The sequence below is a fragment of the Phoxinus phoxinus genome (genome assembly GCF_949152265.1).
Source record: "Phoxinus phoxinus genome assembly, chromosome: 20".
NCBI lineage: Eukaryota > Metazoa > Chordata > Actinopteri > Cypriniformes > Leuciscidae > Phoxinus > Phoxinus phoxinus.
Window position 1 is genome coordinate 30,750,573 of NC_136895.1, and position 24,972 is coordinate 30,775,544.

The 24,972-nt window shown below is 37.8% G+C and overlaps 2 protein-coding genes across 3 annotated transcripts; both read left to right on the plus strand.

Moving 5' to 3' along the window:
• Positions 1-4: 4 nt before the first annotated feature.
• On the plus strand, positions 5-5,246 carry pigx (phosphatidylinositol glycan anchor biosynthesis, class X). Its single transcript, XM_079593749.1, has 6 exons — positions 5-145; positions 238-313; positions 392-524; positions 3,159-3,354; positions 3,425-3,513; positions 4,929-5,246. The coding sequence occupies exons 1-6, from the start codon at positions 82-84 to the stop codon at positions 5,064-5,066; spliced, it is 696 nt and encodes a 231-aa protein (XP_079449875.1). The 5' UTR covers positions 5-81; the 3' UTR covers positions 5,067-5,246.
• Positions 5,247-6,259: 1,013 nt separating this feature from the next.
• pak2b (p21 protein (Cdc42/Rac)-activated kinase 2b) lies at positions 6,260-24,710 on the plus strand. 2 transcript variants are annotated; one of them, XM_079593462.1, is made up of 15 exons: positions 6,260-6,525; positions 7,986-8,262; positions 9,197-9,303; positions 11,682-11,829; positions 11,919-11,950; positions 13,530-13,655; positions 14,872-15,010; positions 15,098-15,161; positions 15,237-15,285; positions 15,369-15,481; positions 16,445-16,562; positions 16,689-16,788; positions 18,551-18,747; positions 22,456-22,593; positions 23,316-24,710. In XM_079593462.1, the coding sequence occupies exons 2-15, from the start codon at positions 8,076-8,078 to the stop codon at positions 23,400-23,402; spliced, it is 1,605 nt and encodes a 534-aa protein (XP_079449588.1). In that variant the 5' UTR covers positions 6,260-6,525; positions 7,986-8,075; the 3' UTR covers positions 23,403-24,710. The 2 variants fall into 2 exon arrangements, with proteins under 2 accessions (XP_079449588.1, XP_079449589.1); XM_079593463.1 differs by having other exon boundaries at positions 6,284-6,525; positions 8,100-8,262; positions 23,316-24,580.
• Positions 24,711-24,972: the final 262 nt, after the last annotated feature.

Consider the following 24,972-nt stretch of genomic DNA (forward strand, 5'->3'; position numbering starts at 1 on the left):
GATGGATGTCATTAAACCCGGAAGTAAATGGAGCTACAAATCCGAATTAAAAACGATTAAAAACATGATCGCTGATCGAACATGCATCATTTTTATTTATTAGCAACTGTGTTGTATTTTATCCACAATGGAAACTCGCAAGAAGGTATTTTTGTATGCAAAACATGCTGGTAAATAAGGATCAATAAGGAAAAAAACAACAATATCTAAACTAACTTTCTGCATTTTCCCATTCAGCAGATCATTGCTTTCCGTCTGAATTCCTCGAATCATTGTCGATGTCTATGAAGATTACCAAAGCAGGATTTCACAGGTCTCCACTTACTTTTTAGATTTAACTTATGTATTTATTGGCTATTTTGTCATGACAATGTTTTCTTTTGGTTTATAGGGATCTCCTATACAGTGTTGAATGGGGAAAAGTAGATCATGATGTGAAAGCTTTACTGGTCCAGAAGCTGCCGAGTGGAGTTTACATGGACGAGTATCAGCTGGAAACCCTCAAACACGACACGGGTCTGGAGGTGAGCGGTCTCAATAGGGTGATATTATACATAAATGTGCATTTTCAGGTCAGAAGACACTTTTTTTAATGTTTTTGCTTGCTGAAGGGACTATCTCTGACTCGTGTAGTAACAAGAAGGCTTTAAAATCGTTTGAAATATCTACGTCTATATTAATCTTTTCCTTTGATAGCCTATATGTAATCTTTTCTGATTAGTTATAAATAACCCCCTGTTTTTTACCTATTTTTTCTCGTTTATTTGTTCTACATGGTGACTGTTTCCTTCTTTGTTTATTCAAAGAATAAATAATCTCAATAAATTAGATTAATAATACTATAAGAATAATATTCTCAAGAAAACATCAATAAATGTTCTCAATAAAAATAAAATAATAGTGTTGAAATTTTTCATGTGTAATTGCCTATAGAGCCTAAGTCCCGCCCCTTCGCTTCCGGCTCATGGGACCTTATTTCGGAAAGAATATGTATGGTAGTCAATGGCGAGAGACAACTTATCTTTTTATTCTGTCCGAACTGTGCCCTGAATTACACATATGATGTTTGTCCATTTAAAAGATAATTATGAAAGTCAAGAAAGCCGCAGTTTGTCATAAAACTGAAGAGTAACGTTTAGTTTTATGTGAAAATCACTCGATGAACTTCATCTCTCGTCTCGCACTATACGTCACCGTTGCTCGTGTGTGTGTGTGCAGTCTGGTACAACACACTCCGGCATCACGGCGTAACGTCACGATTATAACGTAAGACTATAGAAAACATGACAGACGTTAGCGTCTGTAAAGTTAGCTTCAGTAAAGTTAGCTTCAGTAAAGTTAGCTTCAGTAAAGTTAGCTTCAGTAGAGTTAGCTACAGTAGAGTTAGCTTCAGTAAAGTTAGCTTCAGTAAAGTTAGCTTCAGTAAAGTTAGCTTCAGTAAAGATAGCTTCAGTAGAGTTAGCTTCAGTAGAGTTAGCTTCAGTAGAGTTAGCTACAGTAGAGTTAGCTACAGTAGAGTTAGCTACAGTAGAGTTAGCTACAGTAGAGTTAGCTACAGTAGAGTTAGCTTCAGTAAAGTTAGCTTCAGTAAAGTTAGCTTCAGTAAAGTTAGCTTCAGTAAAGTTAGCTTCAGTAAAGTTAGCTTCAGTAAAGTTAGCTTCAGTAAAGATAGCTTCAGTAGAGTTAGCTACAGTAGAGTTAGCTACAGTAGAGTTAGCTTCAGTAAAGTTAGCTTCAGTAAAGTTAGCTTCAGTAAGTTAGATTCAGTAAAGTTAGCTTCAGTAAAGATAGCTTCAGTAGATTTAGCTTCAGTAAAGTTAGCTTCAGTAGAGTTAGCTACAGTAGTTAGCTTCAGTAGAGTTAGCTTCAGTAGAGTTAGCTTCAGCAAAGTTAGCTTCAGTAAAGATAGCTACAGTAGAGTTAGCTACAGTAGAGTTAGCTACAGTAGAGTTAGCTTCAGTAGAGTTAGCTTCAGTAGAGTTAGCTTCAGTAAAGTTAGCTTCAGTAAAGTTAGCTTCAGTAGAGTTAGCTTCAGTAAAGTTAGCTTCAGTAAAGTTAGCTTCAGCAAAGTTAGCTTCAGTAAAGATAGCTTCAGTAGATTTAGCTTCAGTAGAGTTAGCTTCAGTAGAGTTAGCTACAGTAGAGTTAGCTTCAGTAGAGTTAGCTTCAGTAAAGTTAGCCTCAGTAAAGTTAGCTTCAGTATAGTTAGCTTCAGTAAAGTTAGCTTCAGTAGAGTTAGCTTCAGTAGAGTTAGCTTCAGTAGAGTTAGCTTCAGTAGAGTTAGCTTCAGTAAAGTTAGCTTCAGTAGAGTTAGCTTCACTAGAGTTAGCTCCAGTAGAGTTAGCTTCAGTAGAGTTAGCTTCAGTAGAGTTAGCTTCAGTAAAGTTAGCTTCAGTAGAGTTAGCTTCAGTAAAGTTAGCTTCAGTAGAGTTAGCTTCAGTAGAGTTAGCTTCACTAGAGTTAGCTCCAGTAGAGTTAGCTCCAGTAGAGTTAGCTCCAGTAGAGTTAGCTCCAGTAGAGTTAGCTCCAGTAGAGTTAGCTCCAGTAGAGTTAGCTCCAGTAGAGTTAGCTTCAGTAGAGTTAGCTTCAGTAGAGTTAGCTTCAGTAAAGTTAGCTTCAGTAAAGTTAGCTTCAGTAGAGTTAGCTTCATTCATTGAGAGTAAAGGTATGACGTAACGTGCGCCTTTTGGGTTTGTAGTCTTTATAATTACGTATTTTCACAGTCCTACCTCAACAGTTTTACATCAAACTGCGACTTTCTTGACTTTAAAATGTATATTTTAAATTGACAAACATCTTATGTGTAATTCAGGGCACAATTCAAACGAGATCAAAATATTTGTTGTCTCTCGCCATTGACTACCATACAATATTTTTCCGAAATAAGGTCCCACCGGAAGGGGAGGGGCTTAGGCTCTCTATACACTTTAAAGGAACCGTATGTAAGATTGTGGCCAAAACTGGTACTGCAATCACTTTCAAATGACTGTAGAGCGGTGTATCCCGTCCCCTGGCCGGACTACTGTGTTCAGTGATATAAGTGTTTGAAATGAACATGATTTCTTAATGTCTACTGACATATCAGGGCCATTTTATGATGAATTGAAATACATACACACGGTTCCTTTAACTGAGATGAACCTGAACGTGTTTTGTAGGTTCTTCTGGATTCGAAGGTTGATCTGGAAGCTCCTGAATATCTGTCTTCTGGTTTCACCGCGCTGGTTTTCCTCTCTGGAACACACGAGGCGACGGTTCCCGTTCACGGCCGGTATCACAGAGCCTCAAACTCCAGCCAGAAGTGGGTGAGGGTAGACATCGCGTCGCCCAGGCTGTTCCTCAGATCGGATGAGTGTGAGTGAACGCACGTGAACACACACACTGGGAAACCATGAACTGGAGCTCACGTGTGTCTCCGTTACAGGCGCGTTACATCATCAGGAAGCGACTGCCGCCCCGTGTACCGCCAGGAACCACAGCATCTGCTCCTGGCTGGAGATCCCGCGGCTGGAGGTACAGCTGGCAAATCACATCCTATAAAATGTACACACTAAACAAATGCTGGGTTGTTTTAACCCAAATTTGGGTCAAATATGGACAAACCCAGCCGTTGGGTTACATTTTTTAATTTAAAAATGTTAACCCAACGGTTGGGTTCGTCCATATTTGACCCAGATTTGGGTTGAAACCACCCATCATTTTTTTGAGTGTAGCGTAGTATCATATTAATAAGTCTGAATACCATGTAATATTTAGAATAATAATAAATAAACATTAAATATAATAATAATAGTAAATAATGTTTTATTATAATGTAATAATAAAAACAATAGTATATATATATATATATATATATACTAATATATAATTTAGTAATAATAATCATAATATTAAATTATATTTTAATATCATGTAATACTTATAATATTATAAAATATATAATGTCATTTGAATAACAGTAGTAAATAATTAATAAAATGTTAACATTATGTAATATATATTTATAAGAAAAATAATGGTAAATATTAAATGTGATGTTTATGAGGTTATATTCGTAATATTTTAATATCAGAATATTTAATGTAATAATAACAATATTTATTAAGTCATATTTTTGGCATATATTTATAATATATGTATAATTACAATAGTAAATAAATAATAAAATATGTAATGTAATTATTCTAATAATAGTGTAAAAGTAATATTTTGATATGATATAATATTTATAATATTATGTAATTATAATATTAATAGTAATATTATGATAATTATAATATTATATCATCAATATTAAATATAATGTAATTTTTATAATATTATATAATATAATTATAATAATAGTAAGTCAATATTAAATACAATTTTTATATAATACTGCTAATATAATATAATTATAATAGTAAATATTACATAATGAGATATTTATAACAAAATATAATATAAGAATAATAATCTTAAGTTATTTTAACATAAAGTAATGTTTATATCTATAATAATAGCAAATAGTAATATTTTAATATATGTAATATTTCTAATATGAAATTTATAATGTAAAAATAACCATTTTAATATAGTGTAATATTTATAATATTATAAAACAATGTAATGACAATAATAGTTATATTTAATGTAATATGTATGACATTTTTTATATAATGTAATATTTATAACTATAATAGCAAATAGTAATATTTTAATATATGTAATATTTCTAATATGAAATTTATAATGTAAATTGAATATCAAATCATATTTTAATATAGTGCAATATTTATATAATATTATAAAACAATGTAATGGCAATAATAGTTATATTTAATGTAATATGTATGATATTTTTAATATAATGTAATATTTATAATGATAATATTTTGATATTGATGTGCCACATATATCTGGTATTGAGGTGTGTGTGTCTCCATCAGGACACCGGGCCGGTGAGTCTGGAGATCCCGGTGGGAGATTCCTCCATGCTCGTCAGTGTGTGTGTCGGGACGGTGCTGACCGCGGCTCTCAGCTGTGTGTTCCTGCTGCGCTCCATCTGGACACACGGCACCTTTTAACCTTTAACCCCTGCAGAGCAGACTCACGCGTCATGTGACCCGCTGGTGATGCCTGTACACTGAGACTTCCTGTCTCATATCTAGAGGAATGTTCATGTCATCATAGTGGATTAATAATGTTGTGTGTCTGCAAAACGTGTTATTTGTGAATAAAACGGAATATTACTTTGTTTATTACTACATTTTGTCAGTTGTCTGTTTGTGAATAAATCTATAATTATTAGTATATATGTATAATATCGTGCAAAAGTTCATTTATTTCAGTAATTCAACTTAAAAGGTGAATCTAATATATAGACTCATTACATGCAAAGTGAGATATTTGTTATAATTTTGATTCTTATGAAAACCCCAAATTCAAAATTTGAATATTGTGAAAAGGTTTTCATAAGCTGTAAGCCATAATCATCATAATTATAACAAATAAAGGCTTGAAATATCTCACTTTACATGTAATGAGTCTATATAATATATTAGTTTCACCTTTTAAGTTGAATTACTGAAATAAATGAACTTTTGCACCATATTCTCATTTTTCCAGTTTCACCGGTATTAGTATTTTTTTTATATATATATATATATATATATATTTTTATTATTAAGTCCCCCTGTGGTGAAAATCCAGCTTTTAATGTAGTTGATGTGTCTATATGGTGTTATTAATATGATTTTAAGACAAATCATGTGTAAGTTCATAAGTGGACAGCATTGCTGAGTATTTTCTGCTTAAAACTGCAGTGAACCAAAGACAGTCTCAAAAACACGGTTTGAAATCGCTGGTGTTTCTGACGTCACAAACTACCTTGTAGCCAATCAGATCAACGTGTGATCGTCCACCAGTGGATCTCTTAGCTGAGTGAGTGAGTGGAGGCGGGGCTCATTTGCATATTCAAAGAACCGCATATACTAAATGAGTCAAGGGTGTCCAGTTACATTCAAGATATTTTAAGGGGCATGACGTTTTTTTTTCAAGGAAAACAAATGCTTAAATATATAATCTTTGTGATCAAATATTAGGCTAGTTTTAAAGCCTATTGACTACACAGGATTATTTGACATATAAAAAAGTTTAAACCTTTAAATTAGCGTATTAATGTATTTGATCGGATAAATCAATTATTATAATACACATCATTGTTAATAGCAATACATTAATTTCGTAATATAAAAAAATTAGATTTGACTCTTATTTTGTCGGTCGTTCCCCCACAATGCACTCGCACCGGAAACGGTCTCTGGCTGTGTGCTGCAGGCGAGGGCAGAGAGAGACGCTGCTGGGCGCCTCCCCTTCCACAAACCAACACAAAAAACTACAGAAAATAAACCCGTGGACAGCAGAAAACAGCCTGGAGAGCACCAGACGGCGCTTTCGCGTCACCCCGGGCCTCTTCGCGGACACACCCGCGCCTGTGGAGCTCGTTCGGGCGGTTTAAAGTGGAGTTAGACTTCAGTTTCACAGGTGAGTCGCGACAAAACCCGAAATTCTGTGGCCGCGTCCCAATCCCTAGTGTGCTGCCTATCCGGACAGCTCGCGCGCGCCTCGACGTGAGTGTGCACGTGATGTGCTGGAGTGCTGTCTGAGTAGGAAGCTCAGTAGGGATTGAGACAGACTGTGTTATTATATTCTGCATATATGTGTGTGTGTGTGTTTATATGCAGTTGCTGCTTCTGTATCGGGTTTCTCTCTGCCTGTGTGTGTTGTGCTTCAGCTTTACTGGGGAAATCCTGGATGTTCATGGCAAAGAATAATAAATACTATATGTCTTTAAATATCATTAAACAGTGCTAATGAATAAAGCATGTAATGAGTGGAAGACTGAGCTATATAGAAGGTTTGATGTCTTCATGTCATTAGATTTAAATAAAATGTAGAAAATAGTTTAATTTGGAAAATTATTGTTATTTAATGAAATGCGTATTAATTTTAGACAGTTTATTAAGAATAATAATAATTTTCATTATAATTAAGCAAACTGGTTAAAGGAAACACATATATTTTCCCTTAATTACATTTTAAAGTTTGTTTTATGGTTTACATTGTGTTATTATTATGATTTATTTCTACTAATTCATTTTTGTTCATTTTAAGGACAAGAGTTGTTTATTTTCTCACTTTTTTATAAATATCAAGCATAAAATAGTTCTGATGGTCCTAAAAATCATCTTTGTATGCAAAATATTAATTTATTTGTTTTATTTTCCCCCGTATTTAATAATAATAATTATTATTTAATAGTAATATTATTGTTAAGTTTAAGGACAATTATTAATTTATATTGGATTTATTTTAATAATAAATAAGCATAAAATAGTTCCGATGGTCCTAGAAATCATCTGAAAATTCTTTATTTAAAATATATATTTTATCGTTCTTTTTTATTATAACTAAGCAAACTGGTTAAAGAAGCTAGAAATTATATTTTGCATAAATTAAATGGTTTAAATTGTATTATTATGATTTATTAGTACTAATTATTAATACTAATTATTGTTCATTTTAAGGACAATAATAATTAGTTTTTTCTTATAAATATCAAGCATAAAATGGTTCGTATGGTCCTAAAAATCGTCTGAATATTTGTATGCAAAATATTAATTTATTTGTTTAATTTTTTCCCCATTTATATTAATTTATGAATTTTTAACAGTAATAATTATTGTTAATTTTTACTACAATTACTAATTTATCGTGACATTATTTTCATGATGCATAAATAATTATAAAATGGTTCTGATAGTCCTAAAATTAATTTCATTTTTTTAATGCAAAATATATATTTTAAATGTCTAATTCGTTTATGTGTTATTTTGGTGGCAGTGTGAAGCGGCAGCCGTGCAGAATGTGTGTGTGTGCTGTTGCTGAGTGTGTGTTGCGTGTGCGTCGCTCATCTCTCCGTTGTGCTTCCTCTGCTCTTCCAGCTCTAACTCCTCCTTTTCTTTATCTCCACCTGCAAACGTTCCCACTCTTCCTTTCTTTCCTCTCCTCTCCTCCTCCTCTCGTCCTGGACCATGTGTGATAATGGGGATCTGGAGGACAAGCCGCCCGCTCCGCCCGTGAGGATGAGCAGCACGATCTTCAGCGGCGGCGGGAAGGATCACGCGCTGGCAGCCAATCACAGCTCGAAGCCTCTCCCCTCGGTGCCGGAGGAGCGCAAGCGCAACAAGATCATCTCCATCTTCTCCGGAGCCGAGAAGGGTGCGTGTCAACATTCACTTTTTCACTTACCGGGCATTCAGAACTTCTACTACCCCCCAAACAATTAACCAGATTAACTACGTCACCGCTTATATTTAAGCCTTAAAGTTCTGCATAATTAAGGGAGTGGCCACTTGAGTGACAGGTGGATTGATATGATGTCACTACTAGTTGTTTGTCTGCTGTGTGTTAGCGTCACGTCACCTCAGCTAATCCGCACACGTTCGTTTATCCGGGAGTGACGCGCGGCCAAGATGGCGACGGCCGGCTCCGCCCACTTTGGGTTTGAAAAATGCTCTTCAGAAACAGTACGGGTGACATCATGCACACTACGGAGGTGACATCACGCACGCTACGGAGGTGACATCACGCACGCTACGGGGGTGACATCACCAACCCTAAAATGTACATAAGCCCCGCCCCCTGAACACGCAGTCCATGTTGAGAAAAGAGTTGTTTGTAGTCGAGCACATTTGTGAGTCACACGTGAGCTCTTGAAACCCCGCCCCCTGCAGCAGCTCATTTGCATTTAAAGGGCCAGGCACACAGTTTTTGCAAACCGTCAAAAAGTGACAACTTTAACATGCTATATAAAAATATCTGTGGGGTATTTTGAGCTAAAACTTCACACACACACACACACACACACACACACACACACACACACACACACACACACACACACACATTTCTAAGTGCTTTTTACCCCCGTCGTCATAATCTCAGGGCTCATCAAACCCACAGACCGACGGCGAGCAGCGAAACACGCTTTGGCTTTCGTGTCTTACTGGAGATGCGTCACCTCGCTTCACGCTTCGCTTTCATTAGCGCCGCATCTCAGAGACGTGTCATGCTTTCTGAGTCAAAGTGAATCTCTTGAGCTCTGATGCTCGTGTGTGTGTGTGTGTGTGTGTGTGTGTGTGGGGCTTTCCAGGTGGCCGAAGGAAAGACCGAGATAAAGAGCGGCCGGAGATCTCGCCGCCCTCAGACTTCGAGCACACCATCCACGTGGGATTCGACGCGGTTACTGGCGAGTTTACGGTTAGTATACGTATTATATCAACAAGTTTTAAAGGGATAGTTCACCCAGAAATGTAAACTCTGTCAGTAATGACTCTCCCTCATGTTGTTCCTCGTCAGACTTTCCTTCATCTCCAGAACACAAATGAAGATATTAGTGATTAAATCTGAGAGTGTCTCACTCCTCCATAGGCTTCTGTTGTAATTGAAACTTGCCGGCCCAGAAAGTTAGTAAAGACGATGTTTAAAATCGTCCGAGTGACGACAGCGGCTCAACCTTCAGTTTATCAAGCGACCAGAATACTTTTTGTGCGACTTTATTGAACTCTTGATGTTCTTCTGTGTGACTGTGTTGTCTCTGAGTGAGTAACAGCGCAGCGCTTCTGGGTCGTACGTCAGAACGGATGCTCACTATTGGCCGACGCTGGTCATGTGTGTGATGCTGGCCAATCGTGAGCCTCCGTTCTGACGTACGACCCAGAAGCGCTGCGCTGTTACACTTTACAAATTACAACAGAAGCCTCTGGAGGAGTGAGACCGCTCTCAGATTTAATCACTAATATCTTCATTTGTGTTCTGGAGATGAAGGAAAGTCTGACGGGGAACAACACGAGGAGAGTCATTACTGACAGAGTTCACATTTCTGGGTGAACTAACGCTTTAAAACTTTAACCCTTTAGAACCGGTGTGCCGTCGCCGTCACAGATCAGCGAGCTGTATTCATTGTACCGTAACTCTTCAACTGTTACTATCAAAACCATTCAATTTGCCCTTGACGGTAACATGCGGCAATATACGGCTTATTACGGTAATTTTATGCTTTCCGTCAGCAAATGACCGCAGCTTTCTGGCAGAGCGGGAGGAAGGATTTGAACACAGAGATACGAAGCGTGGCGGGTTAGAGTTCTGGATCGCATAAAATAATAAAAGAAACGGACAAATGGCGAAAGAAGTGGTAGACAGCAGAAGACGGGATTGGGATGATTTTTAATGAAACTCTTTCACGTATCATTACGTGTGTGCGCGTGTGTGTGTGTGTGTGTGTGTGTGAAAAAAGAGTCCTAAATGAAAACTGTGCAACCCAATGTCACAAAAAAAGACTTGTATAGATGTATTATACTTCATATTTCACCTTTAAAGTGTTAGTTTCTTTCGTTTGTGTTTTTTTAAAAGGTTTTTTAGGTTTTTTCTCAATAAAAATCTGATTTTTTTAGAAAAAAAAATATTTTTGTCTAATTAAATTCTATTTACAAACTCACCACACACAATAATGGTCAATAACTGTAAGTTGTTGAAAGTTAAAAGGATACTTCAGGATTTAGCATTAAGCTTTGTATCAGTAGAAATCCAGTATTATTTTCGGATTACCGTGCTCCCCCCTGCCTCATATCTCCCTGAGATGAGAGATTTATGTATTTTTAGTCTGGAAAAATTGCGTTATATGAGGATTTTTTGGCTAGAGACTACAGCCAGTAGGAGGCGCTAGATCTGCATGTTTTCAACCCGCCCATAGAGGAGGGATCTCACTCACAGAAATGTACAAATAGTGTCAGCCATCTTTTATTCGGAAGCTAAGCTAACAGGCTCTTGTTCTGTGGAGAAAGCTGAGTAGTAGCGGTCACCATCTTCTTTTTCCCGGACATGTCCGGCCGTCGAGATCGCCCAAAATGTCCGGGATTCGGCTTTTGCTTTCTGCAGTCGCCATTCATCTCTCTGTGAGAGATACGAGACCGGTGCGTCTCAGTGCCGCTCATCAGTAATCCCGCCACCGGCTTCGCGCCGTTCTCCCGCGGCCGTCAGTCTCGTCCTGCTCGCCGCAGTAAACATGAGGAACGGCGACTGGAGAGAGACTAAAGCCGAATCCTGGACATTTTGGACGACGTCAAAATACCAGGCAGACTCACGGAGACTCACTAGTAGCCTAGCCGTGTTGTTTAACTCTCTTACCAGTAGGCGTGGCCGCCTAGGGCAGCGAAGCAAGTGCATTCTGGGAGTTGTTGTCTTTCATCCCCATAAGCCAAAAATAAATTGTCTGGCTTTTCTCAGTCTAGAAGGCTCCAAATCCAAAAATAATTTCACATTTCTTCTACATAAATGACCCATTTTAAATACACATTCATCTTTCCAGAGGTGAAGTATCCCTTTAATCTTTTTCTGAAAAAAGATGACACCTTGCACATGAAGATAACAGTCAAAAAAATCGAAATATGTGAAAAAATACCAATTTTAGCTTCAGGTTCTAAAGGGTTACCAGAGCTGGTAGTAGATTTTGAATTTTTTTGGCCAATATCGTAATCATAATATTTTACTGATATGCATAACCTAAACCGCCGTTTGAATTGTCTGAAGAACTGAAGTCTGCTAGTGAGGTGTAAGTGTGTTTTGTCCGTGTGCCGCAGGGAATGCCGGAGCAGTGGGCCAGATTACTGCAGACCTCCAACATCACCAAATCCGAGCAGAAGAAGAACCCGCAAGCCGTCCTGGACGTCCTGAAGTTCTACGACTCCACGGGCAACGGCCGGCAGAAGTACCTCAGCTTCTCCTCAGGTCTGCGCAGCGCCGGCGCGTGTGCTGATATCAGCTCCAGTGTCACGGCATGTCGTACTGACCGCTTTTCTCCTCTTGTTTGTGTGTAGAGAAGGATGGCTTTCCCTCTGGTGAACAATCGGTATGTTATCTAGCACTCACTGAGATGCTGTTATTGTTGACCCTGGACCACAAAACCAGTCACATGGGTCAATTTTTTCAAATTGAGATGTATACATCATCTGAAAGCTGAATAAATAATCTTTCCATTGATGTATGGTTTGTTAGGATAGGACAATATTTGGTCGAGACACAACTATTGAAAATCTGGAATCTGAGGAGCAAAAAAATGTAAACATTGAGAAAATCTCCTTTAAAGTTGTGCATTTATGTTCACGATTGTGCTGCATTCACTCACAAAAATACATGTTTTATATATTTACGGTAGGACATTTACTAAATATCTTCATGGAACATGATCTTAATATCCTCATGATTTTTGGCATAAAAGAAAAATGGATAATTGACCCGTACAATGTACCCGTGACTGGTTTTGTGATCCAGGGTCACATTTCATTTTTAGTTTTGTATTCTCTGTTTTCATTTCAACTTTAAAGGTTTAGTAACTTTGTCTTTTTGTAATTTTTTATTCGTTTTTATTTTTATTATTATTTCTTTTTTTTTCTTTTTTTTTTGTTATTTTAGCACATCAAGTTAAACTTTGCTTTGGCTTAAATATAAACCAGTGTTATTTTAGTATCTTATTCTAGTTTTTATTAATATTTTGAGTTGGTTTTTATATTTATGTTTTCCGTTTTTATTTAAATTTTGGTTAAAGTTTATTTTGTTGTCACAAAAGTTTTTGGTTTTTATACAGTTATATACAGTTTTCATTCATTTTTATTTCAGTTTTAGTTATTTTAGTACATCAAGTTAAACGAAGTAATGAAAAATGTTGGCAACTAGCTGATATAAAGTAAGTTTTTAAAAAATATATATTTAATTACATTTTATTTTTAATTTATTTTATATTTCAGTTAATACATTTTTCTTATACATTTTACGTTAATGTTTACAAGTAGTAATTTTGTTGTTGTGTTTTTGTTTTTAAATTGTCTATATTCATTTTTTTTTCAGTTTGTTAGTTAAGCTAAATAATGAAAAATGTTAGCAACTTTTTTTTTTTGGTTAACATTTATTTTATTTAAAGCAACAACGTGTTATGGTTTATTTTGATTTCATTTAACTATGATAACCCTAATATACACACACTTATTTTGTTTATTTTATTTCAAGTAACGTATAGTATTTTTGTTGTTTTTTTGGACATTTTTATACTTTCACATTTTTTTTCTATAGTTATTCATTTTTATTTCACTTTTTATTTATTTTAGTACATCAAGTTAAACTAAATAAAAAAACATATTAGCAACTAGCTGAAATAAAGTAGTGAACAGTTTTTTTCATACTTTATTTTATTTCAGTTAACATTTATTTACAGCAACAAAATGTTTTTTTGTTTTTTTTACGATTTAATTTTAGTTAACAATAATAGCCCATAAATAAACTATATCTTTTAATTTAACTGGTCAAGTTTAATTTCATTTTTTAAGATAATGTTTATTTTATTTCAAGCAACAAAAACCTTGTTTTAGTTTTTTTTATTAAACCTGGTCCTTTCCGAATATAATGACACTGCTTTCCGTCTCTAAAACCTGAAGCCTGTCAAAAAAACACCAGAGCCGTCGTCCCCAATCAAAGCGGTGGATGATGAAGAAGAAGAAGAGGAGGACGATGAGGAGGCGCCACCTCCTGTTGTCGCACCTCGACCAGAACACACTAAGAGCGTAAGAAGAAGAATTAAAAAGCTAAAAACTATTTTTAGTGTTATATTTTAGTGCACGGTGTATTTTTATGAGCCAGTGGAACGAATTTCGTTCATATGTGCACCTTTAATGTACAGTAGTATCTATCTATCTCTATCTGTCTGTCCTGACTGTCTGTCTGTCTGTCTATCTATCTATCTAATCTGTCAGTCTGTCTAACTGTCTGTCTCTGTCTGTCTGTCTGTCTATCTATCTTTCTAGTCTGTCTGTCTGTCTAACTTTCTGTCCTGTCTATCTGTCTGGCTGTCTGTCTATCTATCTATCTAGTCTGTCTAACTTTCTGTCTGTCTGTCTGTCTATCTATCTTTCTAGTCTGTCTGTCTGTCTAACTTTCTGTCCTGTCTATCTGTCTATCTGTCTGTCTGTCTGTCTATCTGTCCTGTCTATCTGTCTGTCTATCTATCTATCTTTCTAGTCTGTCTATCTCTGTCCTGTCTATCTGTCTGTCCTGTCTATCTGTCTGTCTGTCTGTCTATCTGTCTGTCTAACTTTCTGTCGTCTGTCCTGTCTGTCCTGTCTGTCTGTCTGTCCTGTCTATCTTTCTGTCCTGTCTATCTGTCTGTCTGTCTAACTTTCTGTCCTGTCTGTCCTATCTATCTATCTATCTATCTATCTATCTATCTATCTATCTATCTATCTATCTATCTATCTATCTATATAGTCTATCTGTCTGTCTAACTTTCTGTCCTGTCTATCTGTCTGTCTAACTTTCTGTCGTCTGTCCTGTCTGTCCTGTCTATCTGTCTGTCCTGTCTATCTTTCTGTCCTGTCTATCTGTCTGTCTGTCTAACTTTCTGTCCTGTCTGTCCTATCTATCTATCTATCTATCTATCTATCTATCTATCTATCTATCTATCTATCTATCTATCTATCTATCTATCTATCTATCTATCTATCTATCTGTGTGTCTGTGTGTCTGTGTGTCTGTGTGTCTGTGTGTCTGTCTGTCTGTGTGTCTGTCTGTCTGTCTGTCTGTCTGTCTAATCTGTCTAATCTGTCTGTCTAATCTGTCTGTCTGTCTAATCTGTCTAATCTGTCTGTCTAATCTGTCTGTCTGTCTAATCTGTCTAATCTGTCTATCTGTCTGTCTGTCTGTCTGTCACCTAAAATACAAGTATAGTAATATAAATGAGTGCGTCATTAAGACTAAGTTGATGAATATTGATGATGACTTCAGGTGTACACCCGGCCATCGGTCATCGACCCGCTCCCGCCCCCCGTGACGTCTCCGGACAGCGAGCTCGCGTCGAAGGCCACCGACCGACAGAGACCCAAAAAGGGCAAGATGACCGACGAGGAGATCATGGACAAGCTCAGTACGACACTTCATACGTAGTTCTGTGTGCAGGGTCACTTTTTGTTGCGCGACTCAAATCACGTGTGCTCTGTTTGTTCTCCGACAGGAACCATCGTCAGCATTGGAGATCCAAAAAAGAAATATACGCGATACGAGAAGATCGGACAAGGGTAGGGTCCGATACTTTGGCACAACATGTTGTTCATGTTCACTGAGCGGAGATTAATAATCGTTTCTGTCCACAGAGCTTCGGGGACGGTGTTCACCGCCATCGACGTTGCCACTGGACAGGAGGTAATGCAAAAGAGAGAGAACTGGGTTTGTTTTTCTTAATTTTTTCCACATTCTCATCATGGCAATGCGTTTCTGTCTCTCAGGTGGCCATCAAACAGATCAACCTGCAGAAGCAGCCCAAGAAAGAGCTGATCATCAATGAAATCCTCGTGATGAAGGAGCTGAAAAATCCAAACATTGTCAACTTCGTAGACAGGTGAACGTCCTTTAAGTAAAAACAACTTTGTCAAAAAGTTTACCTTATCAATTGGAAACTCCTTTTGAACAATAGCTATGTTTCCTGATTATACATATATTTATACATTATTAACGAACTACACAACATTCCTCCCGGGTTAGTGACATCAGCAACCCTAAAGTTTACATAAACCCCGCCCCCGGAACACGATTTATAGATTATCATGACAGAATATGCTAATCAATGGCTAGAAGATAACTACACATAAGCTTCATAAATTCACCAACTAACCATTCAGAAATGTCCTGTTGCTTCTACATGTGTCACTTCTTGAGTCTCTCCATCATTGTCTGACTCCGGTTTGAACATAAAAGGCTAAAGGCCCGTTCACACCAAAGACGATAACTATAAAGATAACGATAAAGATATAATTCTAAAAATCGTTCTCCATATTAAAGAATAACAGAGTTCACACCACAACTATAAAGATATGAGGAACGATATCGTTGGGTTAAAACACTGACAACCAATCAGAATCCATTCTAATTTAAAGGTCTCGTGCATTTAAAATGGCAGATGACATCGCGTGCTTTAAAAGACCGTTATCGGTCGTTGGTGTGTACGCATATATAGTTATCTTTATCGTTATCTTTATAGTTATCGTCCTTGGTGTGAACGGCCCTTAAAAGTGTTTGAAATTTTCAATGCGTGTGTGTGAGGTAAAATGACACGAGCTCTTGAAGCTCCGCCCCCTGTGCCGGGAGCAGCAGCTCATTTGCATTTAAAGGGACAGACACAAAACGGTGTGTTTTTGCTCACTCTCAAAAAGTGACTTTAACATGCGATATAAAAGTATCTGTGGGGTATTTTGAGCTAAAACTTCACACACACACTCTGGGGACATCAGACTTATTTTACATCTTGTGAAAAGGGCATTATACCACAGTGTTAATTGTGTGTGTGTGTGTGTGTGTGCTCCAGTTTTCTGGTAGGTGAGGAGCTGTTTGTAGTGATGGAGTACTTGGCTGGCGGCTCGCTCACAGATGTCGTAACCGAAACATGCATGGACGAGGCTCAGATCGCTGCGGTGTGCCGAGAGGTGCGTTGGAGTCACACACTTATGGTTTAGGGGGGAAACCCTGATGATTAATGCACAACTGAACTGTGTTCAGGAAGTAGCCAAGGCGCTTAACTAATGACCTTCCTCTTGTCTGTTATCTCGCAGTGTTTGCAAGCACTGGAGTTTCTGCACGCTAATCAGGTCATTCATCGAGACATCAAGAGTGACAACGTGCTTCTGGGAATGGACGGTTCTGTCAAGCTCAGTATGTTCTCGGTTCTGCACTCTGGTTTTTACGTCTTTGCATTAAGCATGAAGTTCAGTTAGAACGCAGAACAAAGGTGTGGATTGTGGTTAGGCACACACTCACTGAGAGGTGCCTTCACACATGGTCCTCTTAGACACATAAAGCGTGATGTTTGGTTTAGCAGCTCGCTTTGAACAGTAGAGCTCTTGTGAGCCAAAACTAGCTGACTAAAGAAACGGCAAAAAAGGCTGTTAACTATTGATGTACAAACTGACTAATGACAGATATTCAAGTGAAAAAAGTACCCAACAGCACTTAAAGGATTAGTTCACTTTAAAAAAAACTTTTGCTGATAATTTACTCACCCTGATGTCATCCAAGATGTCCATGTCTTCTTTCTTCAGTGGAAAAGAAATGAAGGTTTTTGATGAAAACATTTCTCCATATAATGGACGTCAATGGGCCCCAAACGGGTCAAGGTCCAGATGACAGTGTCAGCGCCGCTTCAACGGGCTTTAAACGACACCAGACGATGAATACGGGTCTTATCTAGCGAAACGATCGTCATTTCAAAAATAAATAAAAAAGTTTAAGTTTTATAAGCACAAACGCTCGCCTTGCTCTGTTCTGTGATGCGCGTTCGTCACGTCACGTAATACAAAATTACGCTGAACATTTTATTTGTGGTTAAAAGTATATAAATGTTTATTTTGTTTTATAAAATGGCCGCTGGTTTGTCTAGATGAGACTCTTATTCCTCGGCTGGGATTGCGTCGAGACTTTGAAGCTGCACTGAAACTCACATCTCTGGACCTTTGACCCGCTGGACCATTGAAGTCTCTATATGGAGAAACATCCTGGAACGTGTTCCTCAAAAACCTTCATTTCTTTTCGACTGAAGAAAGAAAGACAGGAAATTTTAATTCTGAAGTGAGCTAATCTTTTAAGTTTTTGGGTCACCTCTAGTTTCCATAACGTTTTATCTCCCCCAAAGTCCTTTGGAATGATGTATTTCGGTGTTGCACCATCTTGATCAACGACACCAAAGTATGCAACCGTACGACCTACTAATCTAGCTGTTCTTAAATCCATCCCATCCTTGTTGTCATTGGCGTCAAATATGGCATCTACTGATTCCTGCGGAATAATCAACGAACTGCTGCCGTACCAGAAGCGCAATGATATTACACAGCGCCTGAAAATAGTCCCCAGCTCGGTAACTTCCAACGTGACCGGCACTAAGTGTGTAATATCATTGCGCTGCTGTACGGCAGCAGTTCCTTGATTATTACGCAGGAATGAGAGTATAGTTCCTAGTCATATTGGCCTAGAAAATCACAACTTTTAATTTTCTGTCGGCCTTGGCACACGATGTAACTACAGAAGAGTCAAGTTTTAAATAGAAAAAATATCGAAACTCTTTGGCCATTTTTTTTGAGAGAGATGCAAATGGTCTAATCAGATTCAATTATCTATGCTAAGCTATGCTAACAGTGCTACCGCCAGACCCGGAGATCGGCTGAATGGATTTGAAAACGGCAAAACTCCACTGTTTAACTCTAGGGGAGCCGGAAAATGAGCCTATTTCCAACTTGACCATGAACAAAATCCGTGTGGGGAATTTTTCCGTCCTCACATGACACTCCCGATTGCAAGGATTCCTATTGGAATTAATGGATTTTGCTCACGAAATTTAAGTCCTCAAGACCTTAAGTCGTCAATGAAATTACACAAACCACGTCTAGAAATGTCTCTAAACTTTCTGTTGTCTCCTTCGCAGCGGACTTTGGGTTTTGTGCCCAGATCACTCCTGAACAGAGTAAGAGGAGCACTATGGTGGGCACGCCATATTGGATGGCTCCGGAGGTCGTGACGCGCAAAGCCTACGGACCCAAAGTCGACATCTGGTCCCTGGGCATCATGGCCATCGAGATGGTGGAGGGAGAACCGCCGTACCTCAACGAGAACCCACTGAGGGTATGTTGGCGTCATTCGCCGCGTTTCCATTACATATTTGTGATATTTTCTAAATGTCTATCAAAAACTATTGCGAAATAACGCCAATTCCATTAAAGGACCATTACAAAGGCATTTGTGGCTTGACTAGTCGAGTCGTTTTCCAAGATGGCTCCTGCCTGTATACGCGTAATGTATTGTCTTTGTAAGTGTACAGACATAAGAAGATATATATAAAATTCTCAATGCTTCGGTTTGCATGTAGGGACCCTCATTATGCTGCTGTGTTAGTGTGAGGCTATTTTGAGGCTTGTTAGTGGCATTAACTAGCGATTTACTTTTACTTACTCTATGCCCCATACAGGGTCCGAAATTAACACCCGCCAAGCGCCAAATGCGGGTAGATTTTCCGTTTGGCGAGTAAATCTCAAAAGGCTATCCGCCACACTGGCGGGTGAATGTTCATACCAAAATAGTAATGTAATAAAATGTTTTTAATAAAATGTTTGTCCCGCCATAGTCTTATCTGATCGGTGAGTAGCCGAATGTAGACGAACTGCTGCGCGTGTGACAGGGCGCATGTTTAACTGTAGAACGAGCAGAGAGAGAGAGCGAGCCCCGGTCGCGCGCGCTCTCTCTCTCTCAGTGGAGCCAGGCGAAAGTATAAAGGCTTCACCGTCTCCTAAGCGCTGTCTTGCTCTCTCTCCCTGGCATATATTAATCAAAATAAATCGACACGATGGTAAAAGGTCGGAAGACCATAGTTTCTTGTGGAGCATTCGGATATTTATTTTTCCTGAATTACCGCTGGGTGTGAATTGTGCTAAAACACCTTCTTCTATGAAAAGCGTTCCGCACATTCAGCTGACATAAACCACACTATAAATAAACGAAAAAACTATCCAGTGATTAAATGTTTTCTGTGTTGACACAAATCGTGTGGGATGTCCTAGCTGCCGGGATAATCAGATTGTTCAGAGCTACAAAAATAACATGACGCAAAAATCGCACCGTGTACGCCCGCCTTAATGTTTTTCCTCCTGTAGCTAGACTAGTGTTTTTGTATGTAGTTTTTAAAGACTATTTAGCAGACGTGGGCCAGTATTGGTTATTTCTCAGATTTTGTTAAGCTTTTGGTTTACCTCAAAATAATACAGTAAAATAATAGGCCTGCTGTTGCTGACATTGAGAGCTCCATGCTTTCCTATGGCTCTGTAACATTAGGTTAATGTTTGTCTTCAGATACTGTTTAAATTAATATATATATATATTTATAAAAAAAAAAAAATTTTTATACATTTCAAATTTTGCTCTGGACAATTTTTTATGTTTGTTTTCAACATAATACCTTATTATCTCAATTAAATGTACTGAAATGAATGTATATGTGACACAAAAAGGCTGTTTTATTATTTTGGCCGGTAAAAAATATGCTTGGCTGGTGGATTTTTTCATCTACCAGTCCCCGTGGCAGGTGAGCCAAAAAGTTAATTTCGGACCCTGGCCCCATATACTAGCGTTATAAGCTAATCATTTTTTAGAGATAAAACTCTTTACATTCGATTATCATGAAAACACATCCCAGTGAACGATCGACTCTGTGTTAATTATAATTACCCCTAGGTTCATTTTTCACCGGAATTGTATTTTAACCGATGTTATGCGGCTAAAGAATTGTTTTTTCCTCTCGCGATCATGGCGACGGATGTTGGTAGGTTTGCGTATATCGCAGCCACTGAACTAGCCATTATTATTAATGGAAGTAGACGTAGGTGTGTTATCCATGCAATAATGGCAAGGAAAGACCCTTATACTTGGGGGCGGCACATATGAGGAGTTTCTGTGTTTCTCCCTCATATCTGCTTCAAGGTCTTGATAAATTGTGGTATTTCTTTGTGGTTTAGAATCCAAATACTTTTGTCTTTTATGAGTTTAATGAAGAACTCGGACTCGTCTTCTGTCCAAACACACCTGTAAATGCGCCAAAACTGTTTCCATTGTAGTTTTGTGAAATATTCCTTTTTTGAATTGTTTGAAAAACCACCTCATGCGAGCGTAAAAACTTGTTTGCGATATATGGGAGTTTTTGCGAAATTGGCGTGTTTCCATTGTGCGTATTTTAAATTTCAATTTGCGCAATTTGAAGGGAAATGGAATTGCTGATTTGAGTCCGTTGACAATGCAACTAAAATCTAGGACTGCCCTCGGCTAAAGATTTTTCTAGTCGACTATTAGTCGTTCATTTAAGCCACTAGTCGACTAATCGCGTGTTTATGTTAATAAGCCATAAATCATAATAATGCGCATTTAATTGCCTATATAAAATAGATATAGCCTAATCAGCGCACAAACTCAAACATAAAGCTTGCCACAGCGCACCAGCAAATGTAATGATTATGAATGTGTCAGTAAAAAAAACTGAATGAGACCGTCTTAATATTTGCATAATTTATTGGTAATGTTTTCTGTTTTCGGCTGCAGAGATTAAGTCGACGATCCTGACTCGTCATCTCGACATATGAATTACATAATCGTAGAATATTTGTTCATTCAAGTGTAAAAATGTCAAGCTTTCTATAGATGTATTTCTCATGCCTTCATTTATGTGATGTGCTCCAGTTCAAGACCGAATCGACAGAAAGCACCATTATTTTACAAAAACACAACGTTTTGTGAGTTTACAAAAATAAAAGTAGACCCTTTACACTTTGCATTACCGTAATTTCTGGACTATAAGTCGCATCAGTCAAAAAATGCGTCACAAAGAGGAAAAAAACATATATAAGTCGCACTGGACTATAAGTCGCATTTATTTATACATTTTTCACAAAATCCAAGACCATGAACAGACATTTAATCTTGAAAGGCAAGTTATTCAGCTGCACAACAGCACACAGAACAACAGTCTGAATAGTGTCCGGTGTGTTAGCGTAACACATTAACAGTTATTCAGCTACACAACAGCACACAGAACAACAGTCTGAATAGTGTCCGGTGTGTTAGCGTAACACATTAACAGTTATTCAGCTCCACAATAGCATAAAGAACATATACCTGTGAGGCTGAATAGGCTAAACTAACATAAGCCAGCGAGTCTAACAAGTTACCGGTCAGCAAGTTCACCAAGCTCCCGATCTCATTCCTCAACACTAAATACACTGAGTTCTTCCTCGGTGTCGCTTCTGAACAACTCTGCTAACTAGAGCGCCCTCTTGCGGCTGTAGACGGTAATGTTTTCTCTTGGTTCATCTCAGTCAGTATGAATTAATTTTTATATATAAGTCGCACCTGACTATAAGTCGCAGGACCAGCCAAACTATGAAAAAAAAGTGCGACTTATAGTCCAGAAAATACGGTACTCTTATCTGTATGACCAAAAATTTAGTATTTTAAGTTAAACTCAAGTGATGCACCGGCGCCTGCATGTCATGCAGTGTAAACACTCTCCACACAAATACTTAGATATGCACCTAATAATAGCGCACATTTATCTAGATTAACATTAGAGCGAGCGGACTTGTAAAGTTGCTGCTACTTGCATGTTTCAAGTGATAAGCCATATTTGAGGTCAATAAAAGAATGTTTGGATTTCCTGCCGTTACAGCCTGCGTGATTTTCGCCACTTTTTCAGTTTGTCTTCTGCGACTAAACGGCTAATCAAATTGTGGTCGACTAAGCCTCTCTTCTAGGGGGCAGCCCTACTAAAGTCTCGAACTCTTTCTTCCTCAGGCGCTCTATCTGATTGCCACCAATGGGACTCCAGAGTTGCAGAGTCCTGAAAAGTTATCGCCAATCTTCAGAGACTTCCTGAGTCGCTGTCTGGAAATGGACGTGGAGAAGAGGGGTGGAAGCAAAGAGCTTTTGCAGGTAAACCAGCCAGCTACTAGCGATTAGGGTTGGGAATCGAAAAAACGATTCCAGAATTGAGGTCAGGAATCGGATACTTGTTATAAAATTAAAATGTCTTCCTCTTATCGATTCCTTTGTGGGCATTTCAATAGGACTTCAAGGGCGAGACGTTTTCTGTGCTCACACACACGTCAAAAGTGCGCTCACGGAAAATGTGGTTTTAAACCATTGAAGCGCGAGACGACTCGCGTGCTGTTTTCAGCTCTGCAGGCGTGTGTAACTATGGGCAACTCTTAAAGTGACAGCAGCCTAATATTCCTGCTGCCGTCTCTATAATAACACTAGTCAAACTACAAAAGACAAAGAGAAAATTCACTCGTTTTTAAATTCTGTAACTATATTTGTAAGTGTACTGAGTGTTTACTTGCCTTTTAATAATGCTGGAAATGTATATTAGTTAGACTAGTTGTTTTTCTATGGTATTTTTAAACCATAGGCAAAATTACTTGCGTAAGTGTTCTTAGACTTTTTTTTCATGATATTCAGCTACAATTAAATGTTTTGCAATGTGAATGATATCCAAGTTGTTGTTTTTTACCTTATTGGAATCGAAATTAGGGATCGAATTGATAAGCAGAATCGGAATTGTTAAAATTCAAATGATACCCAACCCCACTAGCTGTAAGGATTAGCATGACTTGTGTAAACTTGTTCATTGATCAAACCTTCTGTCTCCTCAGCATCCCTTCCTGAAGTTGGCCAAACCCCTCTCGAGTCTCACTCCTCTCATTTTGGCTGCCAAGGACGCCATGAAGAACAACCGCTAGCCTCCCGCTACGAACGAGCTGTGCCCGAAAGCACAGCGAACTGCTGAACACTCTCGAAATATGTGCCAGGGGTTTTTACCAGTGTGTCAACAACATCTTAATGTTGCCAAAACAAAACCTGAAGCATTTAATTTTGGGTTTTTGCCTGTTTTTAAACCGCTGTGGTATTGGGGGGGTATTAGATGTCCTCCTGCTCTCATTAGATTCTTGTTGGACTTTGTCTGTGTTTTATGTGTGAACTCTTCCACTCTTTGGCTTCTGTAGACCTCATATGCTCCATAATTGATGACATAAATCAATTATGGTGATTTCTGATCCAGCTGGAGACCTTTCGTTAGTCTTTCTGTAGCTAGAATCATGACTGAAAACTGTGTAAGCCTACTCCTGTTCTTGACCCGAAGGGAAGAGCACCTTACTGATACACACCAACTGCGAGCAGTGAATGATTTTTTGTAGTCACTTGTGCCTTTGTTGTTATTCCAGCAAACACCTTTATACTTTGTCTAAAGAGGCAGATTGTTGCCGTTGAACTTCCTCTAACCTGAGACGAAACTTTCATGTGATGAATTGTGTATATGACGTACTTCGAAGAAGCGTAGCATTTCAGTTGATGTAGTTAACCGAAAGCAGGACACGTAGATTAGATGTGTGTATGTTTGTGTACATGAACACTTTCTTGTTGTTTTAGTAACTAACGGTTTATTATGAAGTAAATGCAGTTGTCGATAAGTCATGATGTAAGAATTGATAACTATTTTTATGCTTTTCAGTCACTTGTTTTGCAAGTAAAAGCCGGATTCTGGCTATTTCTGTGAACAATACAGTCATTGCAACATGGTGTACATCTCTTGTGCTTCATTAAAAGAGGACTTGAAATTTGAGATTGGAATAAACTCTCTCTAGGGCTCTTTTGTAGTCGGTTTAAACCTTCTCATGAGTTAATGGGGTCATTCCTTTTATACAGCAACATGAGCTCTTTGACTTGTACAACTAAATGAATGTGCTTGCATGTGTTAATTTAATGTTTTATTTATTTTTCTCTAAAAGGGTTTAGTAGCCTATCAGAAATATGTTAATCAAGCTATAATTAAGTGTAAGTGCTTAAGCTTGGTCATATTTACACAATAATTTGCTTAGTTAGTGATTTTCGGAGTTATTTTGCATGTGAATGTCAACTTGAAGCTATTTTTAACCTTTAATATTTGTATTACTTGTCTTTTATCATTTTGACTTTTCTTTGAATTTGATATCTTGAAATTTCATCTAACAGGGTGTGGACTGTTTTAGAGAGGGACAAACTAATATCACAAATCATAAGGAAATTCACCAAATCAGTACTTGTTTTCTCATCAAAAATGATTAGACTTTCTGGAGATTGATATAATTAAGGACCTAGCCTTTGTTAGTTAAAAACAACATCTGCTCAAACCAAAGAAAAAGTATTATGTTTTTATAAAAGTAAAATGATTTCCATGTTTATAAATATTTAAATATATTTTGACCCCAATTTATTAAAACATGATAGGGTCATAAAAAGGTATAGGCTACTACATGAGTTGAAATGAGCTAA

Bases quoted from the DNA above. Each gene is read 5' to 3' on its own strand.
- pak2b (XM_079593462.1), top strand. From the start codon at position 8,076: ATGTGTGATAATGGGGATCTGGAGGACAAGCCGCCCGCTCCGCCCGTG. The intron at 15,162-15,236 runs GTAGGGTCCGAT...TTCTGTCCACAG, and splicing joins TACGAGAAGATCGGACAAGG to AGCTTCGGGGACGGTGTTCA. The intron at 15,286-15,368 runs GTAATGCAAAAG...TCTGTCTCTCAG, and splicing joins ACGTTGCCACTGGACAGGAG to GTGGCCATCAAACAGATCAA.
- pigx (XM_079593749.1), top strand. From the start codon at position 82: ATGCATCATTTTTATTTATTAGCAACTGTGTTGTATTTTATCCACAAT. The intron at 525-3,158 runs GTGAGCGGTCTC...CGTGTTTTGTAG, and splicing joins AACACGACACGGGTCTGGAG to GTTCTTCTGGATTCGAAGGT. The intron at 3,355-3,424 runs GTGAGTGAACGC...TCTCCGTTACAG, and splicing joins GTTCCTCAGATCGGATGAGT to GCGCGTTACATCATCAGGAA.